The sequence below is a fragment of the Pempheris klunzingeri genome, chromosome 4, assembly GCF_042242105.1.
Source record: "Pempheris klunzingeri isolate RE-2024b chromosome 4, fPemKlu1.hap1, whole genome shotgun sequence".
Lineage (NCBI taxonomy): Eukaryota > Metazoa > Chordata > Actinopteri > Acropomatiformes > Pempheridae > Pempheris > Pempheris klunzingeri.
Window position 1 is genome coordinate 20,422,274 of NC_092015.1, and position 26,147 is coordinate 20,448,420.

The window sequence follows — 26,147 nt, forward strand, 5'->3', positions numbered from 1 at the left end:
CAGAACATCCATATAGCATTAAACAACAGTTCACTGTGTAAAGATACAGTTGAGTAATTGAGACCTGATGTGAAAATGAAGTAACGCTCACTCTCTGTGTGTTATAATCTGAGCTTCTCTCTGATACGCACATCTGTTTTGGTCGGAGACGCCGAGATATTGTATAGAGAGCCTTTACACATTCTTTTTGCTCTAGTTGAAAAAAAAAACTATGCTTTATCAAGGTAATATCGCTGATGTCACTCTGCTCTTCACTGATTAGGACGCATCAACCCGTTGTGATGAACAAAGATTTCCCACAAGTCTTGGAATAAGCTAAGACAAAACAACAAAGCCAGATGAATTCAGTTTTTAGATTTAAAGTTTCGGCTCTTGATTTCTGGTCAAGCGAACGAGCTAAAAATCAGTTTTGTCAGCGATCCCAAACGATATCAACCACTTACCACGTGTAGCTCTAACGGAGCAAGACAGATATATACCTTCAAATTGCTTCAGATCATCAGCAAATGATGGATTGTGACCAGTAAAAGGCAGAAATCTCCAAGATGTCTCTGGAATTCGTTAATGTACAAGAGTTCATTCCTAATTCCAGAGTAGCCAAGATTTAAGGATGCCCCCAAGATAGCTGTAACAGCTCAGGGCATCAGTTAGTGATCACTCACTGCCATACCTCTTTCCTCCACATAGTGTCACTGTGTCTGGCTGCAGTGGTATCCAGGTCAGGATCAGTCACTTTCTGTTCACCCAATTAAAAATATGAAGCAATAACAGAGCACTTATGGTTGATTCTTTTCGCATTAAAATATACACAATTGGTACCTACAGGGAAAAATGTTCATTTTACAATCATTTGGAAGAAAATTTACTTCATGAAAAGATGCTGATGCAATACACTCCTCTCACATAAAGATAAGAAGATGTTTGTATCTGCAGAGAAGCTCATCCTCTATTGAGAAATAATTAAAAATGAGTCACCCTTGACTACTAAGCTTTAAATTAAAGTCAACGAGAAATAGTGCAAGGCTTTGTAGGAGCTTTCTAGATAGACTGCCACGCATAATTATGCCCACTTTAAAGCTACGTATTACAATTTAAATGTTGTTTATCACTGAATGTGATCCTATACAATGCCTGCATAGATGCCTGCTTCATTTTAGGGCTTCCACTGTGGTACTTAAAACATTCTGTGCACAAGATAAAAACATGCTACACTATTTCTAAATTATGCATTCACATATAACAAGCACAGTGCTGCCCTGTAGATCTTCACACTCACATAATTCATAATTTAAACACTAATAGATGTGCTCATTCCCTAAAGTTAATAGGAAAATGATGCCGCATGAATATAAAAAAAATAAGGAGATCATAATAGTTGTTGCTGTGCTCCTAAATCCTCATTTCTTTATAATGTGTTGAACCAATATGTTGACACTGATGAATTTGTTTAAGATAAAGCTGCACCAGCTTTCTTAGATAGGTTGTTTAATAATTCACACATTTTCCATTGCAAACATACCTTGCCTCCTCATGCATTCACCGGCTCTGCTCTTTGTACAACACAAATTCAAAGCAGGCAATTGGTTGAAGAGTTAAATATTTTAGATATTACCATACAGCGGTGCAACATAAGTATTTCTGCTACTATTCAGTGCTGAGGACAACAGTGTGGCTGTTTTTTAAAAGAATAACTCAACGCACACACTCACACACATGCTCAGATACCTAACTTTCTTCATTATGCCCTTGTAGTGATTTGTTTACTGTGGTTGTCCTCTGATTTCCATTCCCGCTCCTTCTTGTCCTGGGCTGCTAGTAACAATGCAGTTCATCGAGGTGCCATAAGCTCTGACAAGAGGATCAATCAGAGCTAATGAAGCCTAGGAGGAGGTGAGAGAAAGCGAAGAGGGATGGAGCCAAAGGGGGAGTGAATAGGAGTGCAAGGATTGGCGGGCAGGGGGGGTGATGAGGTAGGGGATGCTGGAGGAAAAAGAATACTAGAGCCAAGGGAGCAGAGAGAGGATTAAGAAAAATGACACTTCCTCTTCACCTGCTCATTCCATGCGAGGAAGAGCTAATTTGTCTTTCCTCAGTTATGACCTTTGAAATGCTCATTTCTTCACCTGATGGCCTAACACACACAATGAGGGTCTACCCTGACCCCTGGTACTGCTATCCTGCAGCAATCCCATAACAATTCTGCTGAACTGTTTCAGCAGAATGGGATTATTTTAATGATTCCATTTTACAACGGCGGAAGTCAATTTGCATGAATTAAAGCCACGGTTTACGTGCACATTCACTTTTGGCTGCAGGGTAGTAGCACGTAGCCATAGTGAACATAGGAAGCTCAGTTTATTTCATGTGGAAAGCTCTGCGCTGGTGAAAATGAAATCAGACTCAGAGCATACACAACACTTCGCCTTTTTGTATCAGACATCTTCATCATGCAGCTCACCTCAGCTGGATAGTGCACAGTTTGATGAATATAATGCGTTGTCTATTAAAGGACCAATGACGACCTATTACATCGTGTTACACACGCCCCTTAGCGTTATGCAAATTGAGCTGCACTATACACAAGTTCCCAGTGAGCACTTGTAATAATGAATCTGCCATGAAGCTTCATTAATGTGTGATGTGTGATAAATGTGAGGTGGTACAGTTAGCCGAATGGATTTCTCCACAGGATGAACAGGGGAGGCAATAAGGTGGAAGGGGCTCAGCTTTGATCAATAATGGTGTAACCTCAGGAGGGGAAATAATCACACATGCCCTGGATCTGAACAACCGCGAGCCACCAGGGGCTGATCCACACGCACGATCTATGTGGTGCTCCCGCCGAAGGCCCTGAATTTTTACAATTAAGAACACCAACACTTGATCACTGCTGAGATTAGCACCACTACCCCAGGAACAAGCGTGAGCATGGCCTAGAACTCGTATCCCTCAGCCAACTCCCAAGCTCCTCATTACTGCAGCTTCACTCCTTGATGTTCCATAATCCGCTGTCATTGGCTCCCTGGCTGGTTGAGGCTGGGAAAAGAGGAAGTATCTCCCAGCCATCTCTCCGGGCCCCTGCGACTCAGCATGGAGACAGGGGTGGGGTGGGGGGGGGGGGCACATTGCAGGAACAAAGGGGGCTGCAGAGTCATAAATCTCCTCCCAAACTCAATGCAGGAAGTACATAAAGACGCTTTCTGTTGATAGCTTCTGTTGCTCCTCCCCCACTTATCATCATCTCCCTATCTTTCCCTCTCTTAGCTCTCGCTCTCATTACTCCTCCTCAGTTATGTCAACTCTACATTCAATTTTCTCTGTGCCTATAGTATCTCAATGTCAAGTATCTACCCATCTGTCTCTGTCTGTACTGTATGTCCTCTCACGTGCACACACTTTCCAGTCATGGAAAACACACTTCCCTGTGGCAGTTACTGCGCAGAATCTAAAATATGAGGAATAAATGAGCTCTCACACTCCATTCTGCTGCTAAGCCGTATGAATTTATTTTACATGCGAACCATGCCTTATGAGCACGCTGGCCGTCATCATGGCTGATGTGACGCTAAAGGCATCATTTACTGTCTGTTAGGAACCGCAGTTGCAATTCATGTGGGGACTTTAGTGAAAGTGACACTAACAGAACAGAAATTCTGGATGAAAATGTCCCATTTCCCCTGTTGTCTCTGCCTAACTGCTTCTCCTTTGTGCTTGTTCCCTTTTACCTCATCCTTTTATACTCTTCTTTCATACGCCTTTGTTACATTCTTCCTCCTGTACCCCTTCTTTGTCTTGCTCCGTGTGTTTTTTTTTGGAAAGATTCTTTTCTCTGTTTCCACTTTATGTTTCTTTCAAACCCCCTTTGGGCTTTGAGATTTTGTTCAACTGCAGTTTTATAGCAATTGATTATTACACACTCCTCCTCATCGGTCTTTTCTTGTCTGCACCCAACACGGACACACACTCATCGCTTTTTCCTACGTCTCACTGTACCACTGAACTGGACTTTTTTTTTTTTTTTTTGCACATACATCTCTTTGCCTTTGCAGCAGAGAGAGGGGAGCCATGTGGTGGATGTATATACACACACACACACACACACACACACTCACTGATGCTGAAGCTCTGTGCAAATAAGCATGAACACACACTCTTATAAAAGACAAATCCTGAGAGACAAGAGGTCCAATCTTTGTGTGAAAGTGAGAGGAGAGGAGCATTCAAGAGAGAGCACACACATATTTACATCCTTTCCATCTCTTCTCTCACCCACTCTGCCTCTCTCCTTTCTCTCTCTCTCTCTTTCTCTCTCTCTCTTTTTCTCTCTCTCCTCCTCTTCCTCTCCCTCTTTCCCTCAGACACACACACGCACGTACACACACGCACGCATGGACAGACCCCCCTCTCACACAGGAGTAGATAGAGAGCGGTGAAGAGCACAAGGAGCTGGGTGGCAGGAGAGAGGCAGGAGGGCTGTTGTTGATTGAACAAAGCCAGGGAAGGAGTGCGCAGTCCTGGGGAGAAGAGCAGCTGTGAAATGCCTCGAAGGGAGCCTGCCAGCTACTCCTGCAGAGACCTGAAGGTAAGCCTCACGCACCGCTGATGGAGAAAATACAGAGGAAGAGACAGGGAGAGGAAGGCAAAAGAGGAGGAGGTTTTAAAGCCGCCGATGCATGGTATGACTGCTGCTTCACGGACAAGCTGCCTCCTCTCAATTTGTCTGTGGATGGCATCGCATGCTGTGATTGCATTATGTGTTTCATTGCACAGCCACAAATCCCATCTGGAGTGGCTTGCCAAATAAAAAGTGTGAATTACTTGAAGGAAGATAAAAAAAAAAACAAGACACAGGGACGAGGACAGATAGCAAGAGAAGATGTAAGGAAATGCAAGACTCTTCAACAGCAAGAGAGCAGGAAAAGGAAAGTGATGATGGGAAAAGTGGCCGGATTTCCCTCCTCCATCAGTTACAACCTTTATCATCACATCTTGCCGCCTTCATCTCATGTCACTGCAGAGATAGATAGATCATCACCATGCATCTCCTTGCCCTCATGGCGGGGGCTGGGTAATCAAAAAAGCAATGGATTTCTCTGACGCAAGCAGAGAAAAGCCAGTCAACACTCATGCTGCTTGTGCACACTCGTGTGCCGTGCTGTAGTTCTTCTCTCAGTGCAATGCAGGAGTTTTACAAGCGCAGCAGGAGCAGGAGAAAACCTGGAATCAATGTGAATCTATCTGTGTGTTACTGTAAGTGCGTGTGTGTGTGTGTGTGGAGGAGGGGTCTTGTACCACCAACACGCAGCTCAGCATGTTTCAGCTCTTACACGATTTTTTTTTTTTTACATTCAATAAAAGCAGGAGATAAAGCAGCGGACGCGGTGCGGTGATGGCTGTTGGCAGTGTTTTTATGAATATTGTAGACTACACCAAAAGCATTGAGAGAAAATCATTTATATTGATTCCCTTGAAACACTCTCTCTGGGCTGAGGATTAGGGCTGCTGGCTTTAATGTGCGATGTACACCACTATTTCTTCCTCTACTGTAGCTCCAGTTCGGTGCACTCCGCAGGACGCACATCTCAAGAGTTGTTGCTGTAAAACTTTGATGACAATGCAGAGGGCTTTGCGGCCACATTAATTGAGCGCGCTTCCACAAAGCTCCTGTCCTTTCCGGTATTGTCTTATCACGAGACATGTCAAGGCAGTGAGTGGTCTCAATCATCATTTTTTAACATGTGCTCTCTGGCATACTGGAGGATTAATACGCGCTAGATATCTCTGCTCCCATCCTTTAACCACATTGTTACGTATGGCACATTGTTAGCTCAAACCCTTGACAGGAAATGCAAAACCCAGTCTGACAGAATAAGCTGAACAATGGTTGGTTATTTAAGGTGTGAAGGAGGAAGTGAGAACTGTGGATGTAAAGGTTTTTGATGGATGGCCTTTTGACCTTATTAGCAGTGTCATCAATGTAGCTGCGACTCAGCGCTGTGTACCTCGCTCCCCTCCCGCCTGCTTATTATCCATGTCCTGATCTCCCAAACAAATGGACAAAAGAGGGCAAAGGGCAGATGTAATGCTCAGCAGGATCCTAGGAGAGTCTCAAAAGAGAAGACACTGTGAATAATTAATTGGATCTGTTTATTTAGTCAAGACTGTGTGTCTCTAGGGGATGTAGGGAAAGCTCTGCTCTTCAAGCAGATCCACAGTCTCTAATACCACAGCGGCGCATTTGTGTCAAGAGCTTAGCCAGGCGTGAAGATTTTTTTTGTATTTAGTGCCCTGGAAAATGAGTGTGCATGTCAGAGTACTGCATAAAAACACAATATTTTTTGTAGGGCTGTTGATAAAGCTACACAAAGATGCCTTATTTATGCAACACTATTGAATGAGTTGTCATGTATGTATTCTTCTTCGGTTCTAGTTTGCATTCTTCCCTCTTTGAAAAATAACTTTGTGTATAATTTAAAAGGCACAGTCCTGAACTTTGTTGGCTGTACGTGAATGCAATCCAATCTCTTGGTATTTGTATGAAACAGATAAGCAGCATAACATTTCTAACACAATCTTGTCATCCCCCAAGGAAAATCTCTGTTTATGCCCTCATAAATCTGTAACCAATGCAAATTCAAGCCCCTGTCTTTGCTGTGTTTGAAAGTATCACCTACAATGTTGGGTACCAGATTTTATGGTGCGACCCACTCACTGATTCAACAGCGATTTCATGATGCACATATTTCTCCTACAGTCCTGTCACACATAAAGTAGATTCAGTGCATGAAGCTGCTTATCCAGCCTACAGTACAAACAAACGTTCTCCTCCTGTTTGGCAAAGAGATGACTGATTCAGAGATCACCTCTTTGTGCCCCGTTCGTCTGTTTGTCCAGCACACCTATAATCACACAAATGGACATCAAAGTGTGTACACACATCACACACATTGAGAGTGTCCTGTCATGGATAAGGGCAGCGAATACAGATTCCTGGCTCTTTGGAGTTTCGTGCAGCTGTCTTCCGTATCTGTAAAATTAGCAGCAAATATGTAAAAATGGCTGCTTGTCTCAGGTCACCTTGCTCTTAGCATCTGTCAATGTGCTCCTCTGCATGATTGCCTAGGTGATTTGGCAGGAATATCATTAAGGTAGCACAACTCTCTGGTTTTAACAGAAAGACTATTCAGTGTACTCTTTCAAGTGAACTTTGAAAAAGCATTCCAGTATACATACCATGTCCAAGTTATCTGGTTCTCTTCACAATAGCTGGTGTTCTTATCTGTCAGCAGCAGGTTATATGGAATGAAAAAGAAGTTTTAAGTGTCTCCTGCTCCAGGCTTAGCCAGCGGGGTTAAGCCAGCCTTTATCTGGAGTTATTTTAATAAAGGAGGATCCCTCATTATATTCATGAGGATCCCTTTGTTAAGCAGGGTAGAGGTGAACTGATGTCTTGTGTCCAGCTGATAAGCATTCAGGTCAGACAAGTTTCACTAAATCACATAAAGGTTTATGTTTATTGTGTGACAGGATCCCCCTACATTCGTATGGTGCCATGTTTGCTTTGGATGTTAGTTAGTTTCTTATATGATTTAAAAACAAATTCGCTACAACCAGTCACTTTAATTAGCCAGTATAACAAACGACCATGAATATGATCAGCTTGCACCGATGCACAGGCAACTCCAGCAGCTTCTAAATTCCCAGCTCACACTGATTCATATGGTGCACGGACAATTTTGCTTCACATGCAATGCAAATAGAGAACATTCAATACGTGCCCACACTTCATCTCGAGCATCTGGGGAAAAAAAAAAAAGTGATGTTGCCTATCATTGCAGTATCGTTAGGATGTAGGTAGCGAACACATGCAGGTCTTCACATTGCATGGATCTGGATTTTTTTTCTTTTACAGATTTTACATGAGCATCTATGAAGTGTGAGCATCAATCACCCGGGGGAAAGCACATCCCTGTGAATTTGCAGCTCATTAACATGGATGAAAAAGAGAAATATTGTATGGCTAATAAGGCAGGTTGAGTGACAGCATGGAGTTTTTCACTTGACATGCTTCTTTTAAACATTGTTTTTGAAGTGAACATGAAGTGACTGACAAGCACTTTTTTCAACACCATCTTGCTTCACATTTACAGCTAAGACTCATTCACACCATGTCATCTACTGTCAGCAACAGAGGTTTAAGCTCATCACCAAAGGACACCCTGACAGGAAATGTACTGAGGGTGCGTTACTCAGCTGCTTTGCCAAACAAGCTGGTATGAGGATTTTTAACATGCATCCATAGGGTCGTAATTATTCTGACTTGGCATGTGATGACTATAGAGAAGGAGGCTCCTCAAAGGGACAAGCACGGGGACACAGTGAAGCATGTCAGGAATTCCAATCACGACCGTTTGACCTTTGGCTCCTCCGGCATTCGCCATGCGCTGCCCGCTCTGCCGCCCCGCCCCAACCTGCTCATGGGCTCCCATCCCCTGTCGCTCCATCCTCCCCTACTCCTCTCCTGTCCTCTACAGTGAGGTGAAACACAAGATTAATCAACCACACGCAGCTTAGCAGGATCAAGTTTGATGCAGAGGATTTGTATAATTTATAAACAATTGACAGATTGATTTGTTATAATATGTTGAAATATCATATTGTATTTAATGCTGATTATTACATTCATATCCTTCCATTTCATTCCAATTTGTTCTATTGCTTAGCCATCCCTGCCCTCTAAGACAGGGCAGCAGCACGGGGAATCTGAAGCCGTAAATCATTGTAAAAGCCTGACAGAAACGTCTGATAAGAAAAAGAAACAGGGTGTTGGGGAGCATGCCCAGCCACCAAACCTCACACACCTCACATCTCCTCTCTCGGTCTCTTCCCATCACGTCTGTCACGCTCTAGGCCAGCGTGGTTGAAGAGGGTGTTATTTGGCTCCAGTAAGTGTTGGGTTTTAATCCCATCCAAGCTCCATTCAGCAGCCATATGAAATCTTGGATATCACCTAAAAAAAAAAAAAAAAATACTCATCTTTGTGGAGGAGCGAGGCAGATCTGAAACGTGCAGCAGCTATAATATAATAGCTAAGATGGAAATTCTTGGCTTGAGCAACTGTATTTTTTTTTTCTAAGGGTGTGTGTAAAATGTACTGTGAGAAGAAGATTGAATGAGGGACAGCGAGGGAGAGAGATGTGTGTGTGTGTGTGTGTGTGTGTGTGTGTGTGTGTGTGTGTGTGTGTGTGTGTGTGTGTGTGTGTGTGTGTGTGTGTGTGTGTGTGTGTGCGTGCGTGCGTGCGTGCGTGCGTGCGTGCGTGTGTGTGTGTGCGTGTGTGTGTGTGCATAAGAAAGAGAGTTGGACAAGTCATTAGGGAAATTGTTTCTCCAGTGTGAGTCAAACGTCTCGGCACAGCAGTGTCACTCCAGAGAAGGTCATCCATGAGAAGGACACAACTGGATACACTCAGCTCTCTATCGGGCATAATGGGTAAATGGGAGGGACGGTATAAAGTTTGTGTGTGTGTGTGTGTGTGTGTGTGTGTGTGTGTTTGTTTGCTGGGCCTGGAGCCAAACTAGCTGGGGACGTTTTTAGTCATTTGACCCGCCCGACCTAAAAGTGTCATAAGTGAGCAGAGATAGAGATGAAGCCATGTTATTTTATGAGCCAATCTTAGCCTGGGACATAATCATGACAGGCCTGGTAACCATTACTCTTTGCTTTCACTCAAGGGTAAAAGTGACGGAGGGTGAATCAAGGAAATAGAAAGTTCTAGTGCTTCCGTGGTCAAGGAACAGAGACAGCAGATAAGCTGGAATGACTGCACCAGTGTAGATATCTATCTGATGCAATGATTCGATAAATAGAGTTGCTTGTTTCGATACTTCACAAGCTCAGCTCTGCTGCAACCTATGTCTTTCTGTTTCTCCTTCTCTCTCTCTCTCTTTTTCCTCTCCCACTTTCTTTATTTTTTTTTTGCTTATTTTTCTCAGTCCCTCCCGTGTCAGCACTGTATTTGATGAAGCGACTGAAAACTGCAAGCTATGACCTCAAAATTTATGGATGAGTGCCCACTTGTAGTCAAATTTGTATTGTAAACTGGGGGATACTGCTGAGTTTGCAACATCTTGCTGCCATTTGTAGCCCTGTCATGCTCAGCGGCATGCGCGCTACTGTCAGGATCGAGCCCGGTTTATAGAAGGGTTACTTAAGTGCATGTATGTTAGATGCATATACGTATAGATAAAAGAAATACTGCAATTTTTTTTTTTTATCACTGAAAAGTTAGCAGTTTGGAGACACAAAGCTTGCACCCAATAAGCAGCATTCTCAGCATTTGCAAAACAAGCACGTCTGTGCACATTTCAAGGAGGAAACAGCATTTCTCCACAGACTATAAAAACTAAATTGATTACCTCCTTATAATGGAAAATAAAGAACTAATCCACAGAATAAAACAGTTTACAATTATGTTGACCAAGTGAAAATTATAATGCACCTAATTTATCTGTTGCAGGAGCTTTATTAGAGGAGTGATTAGTATTGATAAAAACCTCCTTTGACTCAGTTTCAAGTCAGATCTTACCTTCACAACTGCGCACAGAGCTGACAGCACAAGTTTCTGTAGTTCTTAAAATGTAGAAAATTAAATCACGAGGCAGGTGCTATTCGGTACAACACAGGCCCTCGGGGAAAATTATAGTGCTTGCCACAGGTTAGAGAGGAAAAAAGCCACATTTTGCTGTGCTCTGTGTAGATTATTGTTTACAGCATGCAGCGTCAGCAAGTAAGGAAAATATATGTCCTGTAGATATCCCTTAGGAAGCAAGTTGTCTGGTTTACTAGTACCCCTTGGCTTTAAGCACAACAGATGAGTGCTCTTGTTATCAGGACACAAACACAATTCAGCCAAAGCATCCTGTCACTCTCCCAGTAACAAGATAAATGCTTGTTACCCTCTTAAAACTCCAAGATAAAACACCCCAGCTGGTATCCATGTTAGAACACCTCTCATTTGGGCTTCTTGAGGCTGCTGCTGCGAACAGACACCGCAATCACAGCCCCGCTGAAAATACATACAGGTCTGGAGTTCACAAATCTCCAGGGACCCATGTATAATTCATGAGAGAACCTAAAATGAGTCAGAAAGCGAGACCTTGCAACCCCCTTAATGTATTCAGCGAGGTTTTTCGGTAGCTTTGTGTGTGTCCCGCGCCTCTGCTGTCCATCTGTCTGTCTTTACCCTGCTCAGATGCCTGTCACGTCACTCTGCCCTTTGCTTTGGACCATCAATGTCAACACTACATTCCTGTGTGGATCTGATCTGTGACGTTGTCCTCTCACATCTCCACGGTTGCCTTTGCATTCCCTCTCCTCGCTTGTCAGCGATCAAATAGAGTAACATCAAAGACAGGTGACAAAGAAATGTCAGATTTTGTTAAGGTCAGGAACCAGCAGTAATTGACCCATGTTCTTTTGCTTGTTTTATTACAAAGCCTTGTTCTTTTACTAAATTAAAAGCTGTTGATTTTCAAACAACGACCAGGGTCTCTATAAGTTAATTGCCTCTTGTGGAGCTCCAAAGGTGTTGTAAGATTGCTGCTAAAATTAGGGCTTTATCTTATCCCCCCAACACACACTCACACCCCCACTCTACAACTATGGCAGTGGCTGTTGTTAAATCCCACATCATTCAGGAGACAGTGAAAGTGTCCCTTTTTCTACTTCTGATGCCACTCTGTATCTCAAACAACAGATGTTTAAAAATACCTGTTTCGGCCCACAACTCAGAGAGCAGAGCAGAGAAATACTCAATATAGAAATACAAAAGTCACATCACACATTGTGACGCCTGTCAGCGCATCACCTCATCGCTCTAGCAGAGCTAAAAACAACCGCATAGATTATATGTGCACTTGTTTTCTGTTGGATTAAATGTAAAGTAAAAGAGGCAACTGGATTCTCTATGACAGTAAGTAATTATCTTTCTGTCTCCAGCTGATTAAGACAGCAGTCACTGCCTCCAACCTGAAGGATGGTGTGGTGAAGCCATGTGAGGTGAAGCCATGTGAGAGCAGTGTGTTTGCATGTGTGTGTGTGTGTGCATGTGGGCACATGTAGTTGATGAAACTGGCAATGCTGGCAATGAGGAGCCTGCTCTTTTGGAAAATGACAGTGCTAAAAACACTGCAGCTGAGCCTGCTTCATTGTACAGGCAAATTAGCCAACAGTGGACACTGGGTCATCTCCCATGTGATGTTAACAGCTAATCCTTTACTTAGGGGTTCCAGAAGTGAAAATGCTGCACCTCTCTCATCCTATTTTATGATAGCTGCAGAGGCTGGGACACAGCAATTGTACTTCTTTGTCTCTTGTGGTTAATTATAGTTGTACTGTGCAGAAAGGACTGTCAGATGGAACTAGGCAATTTATGTATTTTCCCCATATATACAGAATGCTGTGAGTTGTGATACTGCGGTTAACTTAAATTTCAAACATGAGTTATATGTGTTAATGTTATTTCAAAGCGGGTTTATTTTTACAGGATAAGATGGAAACGTTGTTATAGGTTGTTCAGGTGCTACATTCATAAACACACCGGCCCATTTCCCCCCCAAAAAACAATGTAAAGCTGATTTATTTTGCAGTTTAAGGGAAACATAATTTCTGGTGGTGCTACTTATGTTGAATCATATGCAAGTTGCCAAATACTCCCACTCCCACGTGTGGTTAGGTTTAGGCAAGACAACAACTGTCCCCTAACTGTTACTGGTGCTGTGAGTAAATTTTGACCTAATGATGGCACTAGATGAAAGGTCACAGGATCAAAGTTTTACACATAATTATATGGGGAACATGGATGTCTGCACCAATTCCATGGCAATGCATACAATAGTTGTTAAGATATTCCAATAAGAAACTAACATTTCATAACAGTTTGCACAATAGTTGTTGAGATACTCCAGTCCGGACCAAAGTGTTGGACAGAACCATCGACTGGCTGATATTGTCACCCCGCCAGCTATGCTGCTGTTGTTGCTATAAGTGTTTTCCGATTATGTTGATAAAAAACTTGATTCCAGCAGGCTGATTTATGTGACACATTCTCTGGTGACACCACCTTACTGTGGTGGGAGAGTTGAACTTAACAGTTACACTGATAGTAAAAGCGTAAAAGTTGGATTGATGACATTTGGCATTGGTCCCTTTGGACTAGCCCTACATTATGGATGGGAGAGAGCTGTGTTGTAGCCCAGGCTACTAGTCATACTCAGGTTTAATTGTCTTACATATGATGAACTACATAAGCTTGGGCCTTTTTGCGTTGTGGTGACTTTATAATTTACTGGAAAACAGATTCATATCTGTAAATTGGATTTCACTGAGCAGAAGTTAAAAATGAAAGAAAAGTTTCCAAAAATCTTTTATTTTCCAATGTTAAACTTTGCCTCTATTGTAGGAACAGCAATATTCAGAGCAGCACATTCTCTACTTGCTTCTGGTTAAAAAACAACATTTTTTACATACACAACAACGTTCCTTGAGTTTACAAAGTGAGATGCCATAACCCACCTTCCACCCACTATTAGGTACAATACATCAAGCAAGTATGACAAAAACCTTCACATTGACTATGTAGACAAACTATTACATCCAATACAAATGCAAACATCTTACTGTGTTGAACATTTGACCTTTTGAAACAGATAGTTGCCCTCATGCAGGTTCTGCGGGTTCTAATTACAGCAACTGGCAAATATTGATATATTGACAAAGTGAAGTAATTTAAATGACGTGTAAAAAAATAATGTGCTTGGGGTGTTGCACTATACATCAGCACAACATTGTTAGTGTCGACGTGATGTGTGCACTTTTCAAAGAGGACATGTAATTTAGATTGCTGAGAGTTGAGAGGTTGAAAGGCTTAATGGACAAACGCTGTTCACGTCCTCTGAGGGTACTGTAGCTTTGACCTTTATTCTCTTGTATTCATTTTAGTGTTGGTTCATTGTGCTCAAATGCTGCCAAAATGCCTAAATATTCTAAAGAATATGTGTCTTGCACATATACAATTTAATGGACTTTCATACCCCCTTATGTCTTATAGGTGTTGAACTTCAGCTGAGGATGGCAGGAGATTCTCGAGTCCTCATGGACCACAACATGGAGATAGGAGTCACACCTGCACAGGTAAACTGCACTGCCACTACTGGTCTCCCACGGCTGTCTTTCCACAGCTGTATGAGACATAACTGTATGAGAAAGTATGCGGCACAAGAGAGTGGATGTGAGAGAATGGTGATGGAGGCTCATTGCGAGAGAAGAGGATGAAAAAGAAGATATAGAGAGATGGGAATGATTACAAGGCAGACAGCTTCGTGTGTGAGGAAACAACAGACAAATGGGTCTCAATAATGGTGGGAGGAGGATAAAAAGGCTGTTAAACCTACAGCAGATATGCTGTATACACACTTAAAGATTACAGGTCAAGACTCACAAAGAACAACCATACCTGTTTCTCTAGATCAGATAAATACTGTATATAGTCCTGTGTATTTGACAGTGGAGATGGAGAAAGAAGGATAAGACATCTCACACTGGAGCTACACTGGTTATCTGTCCTGATTCTCCAGCTGATTGGAACTTACACTGTCTACTCAAGCGCATCCAGAAAGGTTCAATGAGAGAAAACACCCACACCCACCGCTTACTACTGCCACACAAGAGATCTAATGAATTTGTTTATCGACCATCACCCCCACAGACTGTATTGACTATGAAGGCCAGAGATTGGGCTGCACTGCGTTGACAGCTTCATCTATCACTCAATTAGCCCCAGCCCAAAGCGTGGAAATAAAGGAGCCTATTTTGGCTGTATTTCATTTAAAAGTGTTGTAGTAGTGATTAACAGCAATTCAAAAACAACTCATGTACATTAACTGATGTTGTCAGAGGAAAGTTTCACTTAAAGAAATGGTGGACTGGCTGTGTTCCCTGACCACAATTGGGAGCTCATTGACATTTTGTGAATGCATTGTCATCAAGCCACTAATTGCAATGCCAGTCAATAAGCATTGTCTTTCAATTCTTCTTTGTCAAAACGTTCCTTAAACAGGGATCAGTTCAAATCAATATCTGAAAACTCAATACTAGACATGTAGGCGTGACTGAATAGGCATGTACACAGGACAGCAGTGAAATGAAACTATGCTGAATAAATCTGTCTGATACATTTTATCACTCAGGCTCCACAGTCTGAAGCAGTGCAAATATAGTGTTAGTGCCTTAGACTGTGTCCTTCCCCGGCTGAACCGTGAGAACGATCGTGTTTGTGACGGAGCAGAAGAGCAGTCAGTGTTGCCACAATAGGTCGTAACTTTCCTGGTGATGTGAGTGTGACTCTAGAGAGAGATGGATCACAGGTGTCCGGATGACAGTGAGAGATTCAGAGGGCACAGGAGCTGTTTTCCTGCCTCTACACTATGTGTTTCAATTATCAACACTGACTGGAAAGTGTCAGTGTGCTGCCAATGTGTCATTGGTCTGTTTGAAAGGTTGCCCTGCATCTCTGTCTTCCTCTATGTGTGCCTTTCTGTCTGTATGTATGCATGTGTCTGTCCAAAACGAGGGTGAAGCAAGTGGATAAATCCTATGCGGCCCCTGCAGGGATGCATTGCCAGGCTGTATGGCACTTTGACATAACCCTAAATGTTCAAAGACATAAAATATTTGATTCCTGCATGTACTTTATGTGCATGAAAGCCAGGCTTTACATAAGTGCAACGTGTGTGCCCAGACATATGCCACTCTTTTAGGATGCCATAAGGGCTTATAGGGGAAGGACGGAGGATCTGTTACTATCCAAGCCTGCCAATGTTCCAGAGGGTGTAAGGGGAGGGAACACAGGGGACAGGGAGGGAGGCAGGGCACAGCTGTAGGGCCAGATCGCCTCGCTGGAGCTGGGCCAACATAGACAAAGACCTGGGCGTCCTTGTGTTCTCGTCGTGTCCTTACTCCCCTTTCCGCTCTCTCTCTGTATATACGTGCACACACTGACACGTTCAATGTCATTGTGGAGTAGCACAGTGCAGTGACTTTATAACGGCTCTTAATTTTATTTGCCTCCCCGCCAGCAGTACAGTGCAGCGTGGTTTTGCAAAGGCTGAAAGAAAATCTCATTTAAGAGGTTAACACCTCCATCCTCCAGCACAAACTCAATATAGCTTTAGAGAAATTATAAATAAATCAGCGTGGCTACTAGAAAGTACACCCATGTGGAGAAAAACTTAAATTGCTGCTGTTCTCTCTCTCCCTGTCATTCTGTCTTTACTTGCTTTCTTTCCCTCTCACCTGACTTTGCCTCTCTCTCCACCTTCCCCATAGGTGAAGAAGCTTCCTAAACACTTGCGGGAGGCTCAGATCTCAACAGAGCGAACCCACTTGATTTCTGACCCGGTGAAGAAACCACGTCAGCGATACGTGCAGAAGGACGGCAAGTGCAACGTTCATCACGGAAACGTGCAAGAGACCTACCGTTACCTCAGTGACCTGTTCACTACGCTGGTGGACCTACGCTGGCGTCTTAGTCTCTTCATTTTCACTTTGGTCTATGTAGTCAACTGGCTTTTCTTTGGCTTTCTGTGGTGGCTGATAGCGCTCATCCGTGGGGATCTGGTGCATGCTGATGAGGAGGGCTGGACCCCCTGTGTGGAGAACCTCAACAGTTTTGTCTCAGCCTTCCTCTTCTCTATCGAAACAGAGACCACCATTGGGTACGGTTATCGTGTAATCACAGAAAAATGTCCTGAAGGTATCATACTGCTTTTGGTGCAGGCCATCTTGGGTTCCATTGTTAACGCCATGATGGTGGGCTGCATGTTTGTCAAGATCTCACAGCCAAAGAACCGCGCCGAGACCCTCATGTTCTCACACAATGCTGTTATATCGGTGCGAGACAACAAGCTGTGCCTGATGTTTCGGGTGGGGGATCTAAGGAACTCTCACATCGTGGAGGCATCGATCAGAGCAAAGCTGATCCGCTCACAGCAGACCAAGGAGGGAGAGTTCATCCCACTCAACCAGACTGACATCAACATCGGCTTTGACACAGGAGACGACAGGCTGTTCCTTGTGTCGCCACTTATCATCTCTCACGAGATCAATGAGAAGAGCCCCTTCTGGGAGATGACACTGGCACAAATGGAGAAGGAGGAGTTCGAGATCGTGGTTATCCTTGAGGGCATGGTGGAGGCCACAGGTACGAAGGGTGGAGCAGAATGGATAAAGAAAGGGAGAAAAGGTGGAATGGGAGGACACATGGATGATGGGTGGATGGCTAAAGAGAGACAGAGATTAATTAAATGTTGGATACAGGACGTTGAGAGCTGAGTAGGAGGGATGGGAAGATGGATAAATGGAAAAGAAAAGACAGGACAGGCTCACATGGAGAGATACATTGCTAAAAAAAGAGAGGAGGGGCAGGAGTGGGTAACTGTAAGTGCTGCATACGGCAAAAGATAAAATTGTAATGGGTGGAAAGACTGAGAGACTAACGTTAACAGTAATCGACTCTCTAAGTGAGACATAAATGATAATAATGTATTTTACTTCAAAGGTAGTGCAGATTTTAATGAGGATGTTATTATTTCAATGATCTCATAGCAGCTGACAAATGTTTGAAAGTGGCAACTGTGTCTTTTATTAATCCTACAACCGCAGCCCTGTCCTCGTCAACGAAGCACTTCTGCACATTTCCCAGTATTTGTTACTTTGGCTGAAGCAGACGATTGAAAGCCGCAACTGCCTTGCAGATTTTCTCTGTTCTCACTGTAGCCAGCATTTCCACTCTTGCTACTTCAAGGTTATGTCGTTGATATTGTTTATTTCAAAATGAGTGAAGTGTAGCTACCCACACTGCTGGTCTGTGTTTTGAGTAAAGGCCACGCAGTCCTGAAAAGCGCTCCAGGCTGGTTACATTCATGAGGCAGACACGACCAGGTGTTTCTGTGAAGTTCCATAAAGCTCCCATTTCCCAACTTGAGACTGCGTTCAAGACTGCCAGAGGACAATGTTGCCTCTTTAGCGGTCAGCAATCGAAATGATCCTAGGGACTGTCACTCAGTCGTAGGATTTTTAAAGATACTGTTTTGTCATTTTTTTAAAAACCAAAAAAAACCTTGCATAGAACATTAAAGCCATCCTGCCATTCATGATTATAATGTGATGAATACAGAAACCTTTACAACATGATGGCCCTCAGCTAGCTGTTATTTTGCTGTTCTAACATGTTTTCTGAGGGGTATTGGCTAAATCATTCATTGTTTATATGCCTAAGCTGCATTGTTTATTGGCCTTTGTTCAAAGACTAATTATAATCCACTCATTTTAAATACAATGCATTATACATGTTCCTAATTTACTTTATTGGATATCATCGTACTTTGCCTCAGTAAATGAGACACAGTGGTTGATTAGAAGCGCTTAGTCCCATGCACACAATTGTCTTTTTAAAAACCCGCACAAATCACCGAGCTCCCTGATGCGATCAGGCATGGCTTTGCATGCATCTGAACATTTCTGCTCTATTTCATTTTTGATTTTTTATTTATTTAATTTTTCCCCTCTCTAAAGCACCAGTAGTCATCATGCTTCCTGCTCACGCTGCTGGATACTTGACTCAGGCATTAAATCACCTTTCGCTTCACCGGCACAGACCATGGCATCATGCGGTTATGTCGTCACCACCGTCGACCACTAGGCAACCGATCGATCTGAGCATCCAGTAGCTCTTCCGACATCCTTCCTTGTTAACTTTAATTAGACTTGTTAAACAGACCATAGAGTGTGAGCTGGGGAATTTAAGGGTAGCCGAAGTACTATAAATATTTTTAACCTCCTTCCATAGTTTTTGCCATCCTAACAATTGTGCTAGGATTGTGCTAGCTTTAATTACTTATATAATTTAGTCTTGCACTTGACATAAGACACACTGAAGTCAGGACAGTACTAACAAAAAAAGACAGGTCCCAAGCTGTTTAATTAACCCCTATTAAAAGTGCTTTTGATTGATGATAATCATGTCTGCTTTATTGAGATGTAAGGTCTTCAGGTCACCAACATTCAAATGTATGGCTGAATAAGCGCCTTCACTTGCTATTTTGAGAGTGATGAATCTGCTGTCAGTGTAGTTACGTGTCACTGAATGGACGGCCAATGCTGTGGTGTGCAGAAAGACATTATTTTCATCTGATCAGACAGTAAAGCATATTAATATTCTATACATTTCAGGAGTAATGCCGAGGGAGAGATGCAGAACAACCGCCATTTACTATTTTTCTTTCTATTTCAGTTGAAGAAGAAACATTTCATATCAAGCAAGAAATGACCTCATAAACTCAATCAAATTGAGAAAGATTAAAATCAGCATCTGATGATGTCCGTGGATCGCACAGGCTATGAAGTAAAAACTCACTGTTAAACAAAATGTGCTCCTTCACAAATTGGATGCTGCCACAGAGTTTGGAAGTGACAGATAAGTGGGTGGTGATGGAAAATGGCTTCATTTTCTCCTTAATGGCCGGTCATCACTTGTTTTTCCCCGTTGACATCTAAGCCTGTGGTTTTGAACATGACTGTGAGTCAGGCTCAAGAAATCACCAACAGCATTTGTTTCTCAGGCACCCCCCACAGCATTTAGGATAAAACAAGATGATGGATTACTAAAGAACATTCTGCCGTTCCAACTTAAAGACACAGCTTGGCTACACTAATAAAAATTCATAAAATAGTAACAACACACAATACGCTCATTTATATCCGCACGGTGGATGAGAGTTTCTCAGAACAATAAGTGATTATTCTGCAGTTTATTGCAATCTTTCTGGTACTTTCTCTGCTGCACCAAAAGCCTAGTCATGTGCGCCGGTGTTGCCAACAACAAACCTTGTTTTCATTTTGAAAGTCTCACTGAAGACAGCATGTTTAAAGTGGCTTTGTTTTCTTTCCATTTAAGTATTTAGAGAAGGCTTCCTTTATGCTTTATTTGTCAGAATCCAGAAAGCATCGTGTCTGAGAGAGTGTCTGTAGTTGTGTTTTTTGTTTTATACTTTCCAGGAAAAGACAGGCACCATGTAGCAGTGCCCAAAAGTAAGTTTTAGAGACGGTTACTGAGGAGTTTGTGTTAAGAGAAAAGTAGGTATCATTGTTTCTGTTTCAAATGGAAGGTAGTTGACAGTACGCATCTACAGTCTTTTCAAATAAGGGCACAGATTTGGTTCATATTAGTGTATTTACAGCTGAATACTGAGAAGAAGTTCATCCTCCCAGAGTGTCCTTGTAGTTGTATGTATTTTTCCACAGAAAGAAAAAAATAACTGGTTATGAGACAAGCCCTCAGCCTTTTGGTTTCAGTTACCTGAATGAGTCAAGCCTGAGTTTCCACTGCACAGCTGACCTTCCAGTTCTTCACTTAGTCAGCAGAGAGCCAAGAGGGGCAAACTGATAAAACACAAAGGCAAAGGCAAACTACATCTAGTTAAAGAAAAATAAATAAATAAATAAAATACATACAATATATATATATATATATATATATATATATATATATATATATATGTGTGTGTGTGTGTGTGTGTGTGTGTGTGTGTATGTGTATATATATATATATATATATATAAAACTACAACTAGTTAAATTAAGATAAATAAATATAAATAAAGCATTATATATATATATATATACAAATTACAAAACATTCATACATTCTTATAAATCATTTTTCTTTTGCCATAAACACCATCTCTAATCTACAACAGGTGAATAGTAATACGTTACAGGTTAAGTGCATTCTGATACAAAATTATCAAAAATTATCATAACAATATTTGGCACATACACTCTGACCTTGTCACAACCTGCAAGGTTATATCAAGCTTAGCATAGCAGAGATTAGGGAATGATGACAAAAACTTTCCCCCAGGAGAAGTTAAGAGTCAGAGTTTGCCGGTGGATGGTAGTCATTGAGGTCATAAGCCTGCATGAGGGGAAGCAGCTGCTGCATGCGATTGCAGCAGTTAGACTTGCAATGACGTGTCAACATAGCTATAACTTAAAGTTGCAAATCATAACATTACTGATGGCCCTTCATCATTTTGGTGTGCCAGTAAGCCAGTGCACACGATGCCTATGTGGAAAGCAGCCTGAAGTTACTAAATACACTTGTGTTTGACAAGTCAACATGAGTGGTGACTTACTTCGTTGTTTCCTCTTGTTCACTCGTGCATCATTTATATCCAAAGAACGAGATCCAAAGTCGCTGTGTTTGTGTGCATTATCCTGCTTACTACAGTTGAGTTTGAAAGTGTTCTGGCTGCTTTGCTTATTTTCGATGATGAGTTCGCTTTATCCTGTTTACTACATTTGTGCGTTTACATGCAGTGGAAATCCCCCAGCTGCAGCTTTTGTAATGCAAGAAGCCACCAAAATTCACATTCACATTATCCCTTTTAAGACACCCTCGTATGTTGCTTTGTCAATGTTGATCTAGTTGAGAACTGCAGCTGAACAATGACGATATTACATTGTACTTGTATTTCCAAAGTTGAAATGATGAAAACTAAAGGAAATGCAGGACAAAAATGTAGCAGCTGTGTTTGAAGCAACGTGGTGTGTTCATGTTCTGTGAGTGAAGACGTGTATATTCAAAACCTGAGCCAAACATCAGCGCATTCCTGAGCTATGTTTTTAAATAGTTGTCGCAAAAAGAATAATTTGATTCCGTTAATGTCTTTTATCACGATGGCTGCTGCTCCTCTGCCAACTGTCATGTCTCGAAGCACATGAACACATCACAGCACAAAGTGTCTCCGACGCACGCCGCACCCTGGAGCAGACCTTTTCAACCAAATGTACATAACATTAAAACACAGGTGTTTTCACAGTAGATACGAGAGGAAAATGCCGAATTCAGCCAAGAGCTGAGCAGCACAGGAGGGACGCATTACCATACAATATTTGCTAATATTAACAATAACAAATGTAAAGTGTGTCTTCAAACTATCCACAATAATTGTGTCCTGAAACTGCATGTCTGCGTTTTGTGAACTGATTCAGTCACTTGAACATGCAGTTCATTTTGTTCTAGTCCCCCAGGAAATAACTGCTATCAAAATGTATTTTTATAGTCACAACAATCAACACCATACAAATGATCATCACCATACTGTAGCAGTGGCTGTGTGGAGTCTCAGTCAACCTGCTCGTACGGCATCTAGATGTCATCAAGTCAAAGGCAATTGTGCTCTTGAATTGTGATTCTTAATAAAGATTAAAAAAAAAAAAAACTGAGTGTAGCATCTTAAAGATACTAATAGGACAAGACACAAATAGATCTTCTCAACACAACTTAATGTACTTGGACAGCAAAGCATTAGCCGACCTAAGAATTTAAAACCAACACATCAAACAATATGCCAACAACCTTAATAGACACTATAGAAAATCCATCTCATAGGGACTGAAGGACGTTATATTATCTTTGATGATCCAGTCACAGAAATAACAAACATTTCACAAGTTAAATGTGGAAACTAGGCCACTCATATCCAAAGGGAAAGCTGAAGAAAAGGTGCAAAAGCTCCTCCTCCCACAGTGACTTTAGACACCATATCAATTTGGCATCTACATCTATTTTAGAGCACATGCTTGATGTCATTGGTGAGGTTGTGCATCTAGAGACAGACCATTATGTAACTCAACAGCTGGGTGATCTATGGTGAGTCAGATGTTTTCCGTTTAAAGTGATACTCCACCCAAAAACTGTCTTTGGAGTGAACGCTCGCCCACCATAGGTTTGAAGGGTGGCTATAAAAGACTGTGGCTAGCTTTAGCATTAGTTCAATGCAGGAATGGATGTATTATAAGAGCTGGATGATGCGTCACCACACAGCCTTGCTTCCAATTTTTCCCTGTGGCAACTTACAGTATTGCAATTGAAATTCCTCTAAGGCCCAAAAAGCATTTTCTCCATAGACCTGTAAAACTGTTGACACCTCTACCTGTAAATTATCACGTTTTGATTAGGTTTAATCTATCAAAGACATTCCTAAATTCCAGAAAGTACCACTTACCAACAGCATAGCTGGACCACAGGCATGATGGGATTTGCACTACTACGCATATGCAGTGGTTCCGCTGTACTTGTAGCATGTATGCATGCGCCAGGCAAGCAGTTCTTATTGGACTGAATAGCTGCAAACTTTAGTCTGGGGCCCAGGTGCAAAAGTGTGCAAAAGTGTGCAAAAATGCACCAGGACTAGCTAGATGCAAGTGTTTGTCTCAAACTTTCCACCAACGATCTTCTCCTTTCTTTACAATTCAAGCAGGTGTTAAAGGGCAGCATGCAAGCATTGTAATTAGCTAATGCTAATGTTTGCATCCACAAGTAAGAAGATAGTGGCGAGCTCCCATTCTTTCAGCAACACGCTTTTTCACTGCAGATAAAACACAGATGTAATTACCAGTAATGGCTGTGTTCTGTTATGATGAATCCATTTCAAGGCCACATATTATGCATGCTGCATCCAGGTTCACTGGGACACTTAATGGAACAGACGCATCACTGTGAGACAAACATACCAACAGTTTTCCAGAAATAAACCTGTGAAATGTCTGATACTAACAACACGGTGCCAAACGCACATTTTTTTCTGACTGCTTATTATCAAAAAGCACCTCCGAAAATACATTTTGACACTTTTCTGTCAGTTGTGTGTAAAACAGTTCATACATGTGGTAAAAAGCTGTTTTTTTCTATTTAGATCAGTGGCATTCTCAACCTTATAATCTTTGACAATTGTGATGTAGGTTTAGCGAACACACTGTGCAGGTCTTGGCTCTTTCTGTGTGTTCCTGTGCAACCGTGAATAATTAACTGATGCTTTGTCACTTTCTCCTCACACCCCCTTCCATCTCTGTGTGTGTTTGTTTACCTGTCCAATCTCATTTTGTCTGTGCCTACCCTCTTTTCATTACTTGGGTATGTGTGCTACATATTGATGTTGTGTGCATGTGTGTGTGTGTATGTGTGCGTGTGGACACACCTGCCCTTCCGTACCTGTGACAGGGATGACGTGTCAGGCGCGGAGCTCCTACCTGGACACTGAGGTGCTTTGGGGCCACCGCTTCACTCCGGTTCTCTCCCTGGAGAAGGGCTTCTACGAGGTAGACTACAACAACTTCCACGATGTCTACGAGACCAACACCCCCACCTGCAGCGCCAAGGAGCTAGCTGCGAAGCTTCGGGAGGGGCCACTATTGCCTCAGCTTTCGCTCCTCAGCCCTGAGCCCAAAACGCATACTTTTGACCCCCTTGACCGCGTGTCCAATCCGGACCCACTCAGCCGGGATGAGGACAGGGAGGAGAGAGATTCAGGGGGTGACAGAGGAGAGACCAATGGCTCAGCCGCTGCTTTGGAGGAGCCACCCCTTGCTGATGGACTGCCTGACTGATGTGACAGACAGCCACATCAGCTAAAAGCCCAGAAGAGACTGGACAAGAGGACAGGACAATATAATGCTTCATTTAGTCAATGGCCAGCTTGTTCCATTGCAATGCTCGGAGATACAAGACATCCATCTCCAGCCCCCCGACTCATGCAATACTCCTCTACTAGAGTGTCAATCTATACTGTAGATTGGTTTTGTAGACACGTAAGTACACATACACGGACACACACGTACAGTATCTATATCTACACTTAAAGGTTGGTGGTTCAGATTGTCTTTTTATAATCTTAATGACCACTTACTGCTATAACAGCTCAAGTTATATAATGTAAACTTGAGCTGAACCTGGTAGCCATGACAGAGTACCATGGGCTTATTATGGATACTCCAATATTCTCATTTTAGAGTGTGTTGATTCAGCTTCATTTGATCAGAGTATGTCTCATATCTCAGCTAATATGTCTGACAGCAGCTTCTGCGTGGTAATGGGTATTGATTATTTTTTTTAAAAAATGTGGGGGCTTATTATTTACTTTCTCTGTCGGTGTTGTTATTATTCTGTGCCAGAAACCCAATTCACCCAGGAGGAACTGAATAAGGCTTCTAGTTCTTCTAGCATAGGCAAGAGAAGATGTAGAAAGTTGTTCTTTGAAGGGCAATGTGTACTGGCATCCACTATCCAATTTTGTTTTCTTCGTTCACACCTTCTTCGTAAATACTCTCATTGTGTGTGTTTGGTTGTCTCCCCAACATACTGGGAGCCTTGACCCAAATGAAACCAGCTAGTACCTCATTTTATACTCATTTTCAGGGTTTGAAATTTACAATAAGAACAAGGAAAATGCTGATAAAAGCTGTACTGACTACTACTGCTCTACTACTACTCTACCGACTGACTATTGTGAAAAGGATTCAAATCCCCTTCGTACTGCAACAACTAAAACATTAATTCCAAACCCTTTTCTTGGTACGTAAAGCACAATTTCCCATGAGGCGATTCCACACTGACCTAACCACCCACCTAGCAACCATCACGGGCTGATGCATGTCAGCCCTAGTTACAAGTGACATTGAAATGTAGATTCAAATATTTACATGAAATATTTATGCTTAACTGCTATTTGAAATGTTCTTGATTTTTTTTTTTTTTTATACACCACACACATGAATATTTCAATCGCTCCACAAGCAAAATTAAATGCTCCATGTATCCATTTTATGTTTGTTTTGTTTTTGTTTTAAATATTCAAGATATTCAACCTTGATATTTTTCAGCAACATAAAAGCTGAGTCTAGCAGGTTTTCTGTCTAATCTCATGAGTTTCGTACTCAGCTCATCCTCCTGCAATATTTGCCTTCTCTGTAATTATTTCCTCTGAACTCCACCTTTAGCTTTCACCTTATGATTTGAAGTCTTCTTTGTCCGCACACATTTGGCTCACTCTGCACTTTGGCCCTGTTCCACAAACCGCCCCTGGGTCTTTAGCTCGATATGGTTTTTACGGCCCTTGTGACTACTGTTTTGGTCGCCGAAACTTGCCCTGTGAGGACAGTAGCCAACGGTATTTTTTTTTTGTTTTGTTTTACCTGCCTTTGAAAGGACACATGTCTGAGCCTGCATGCATGAATCAACCCCTATGCG

At 42.2% G+C, this 26,147-nt stretch overlaps 2 protein-coding genes across 2 annotated transcripts in view; one reads left to right on the forward strand and one right to left on the reverse strand.

The window, feature by feature from the left end:
* ilvbl (ilvB (bacterial acetolactate synthase)-like) overlaps positions 1–26,147 on the reverse strand; it is a 123,528-nt gene that overhangs the window by 11,871 nt on the left and 85,510 nt on the right. The window lies entirely within an intron of this gene.
* Positions 14,129–24,508, forward strand: kcnj5 (potassium inwardly rectifying channel subfamily J member 5). The gene is made up of 3 exons (XM_070828800.1): positions 14,129–14,191; positions 16,385–17,258; positions 24,123–24,508. Exons 1-3 carry the CDS (start codon positions 14,129–14,131, stop codon positions 24,506–24,508), a joined length of 1,323 nt encoding a protein of 440 aa, XP_070684901.1.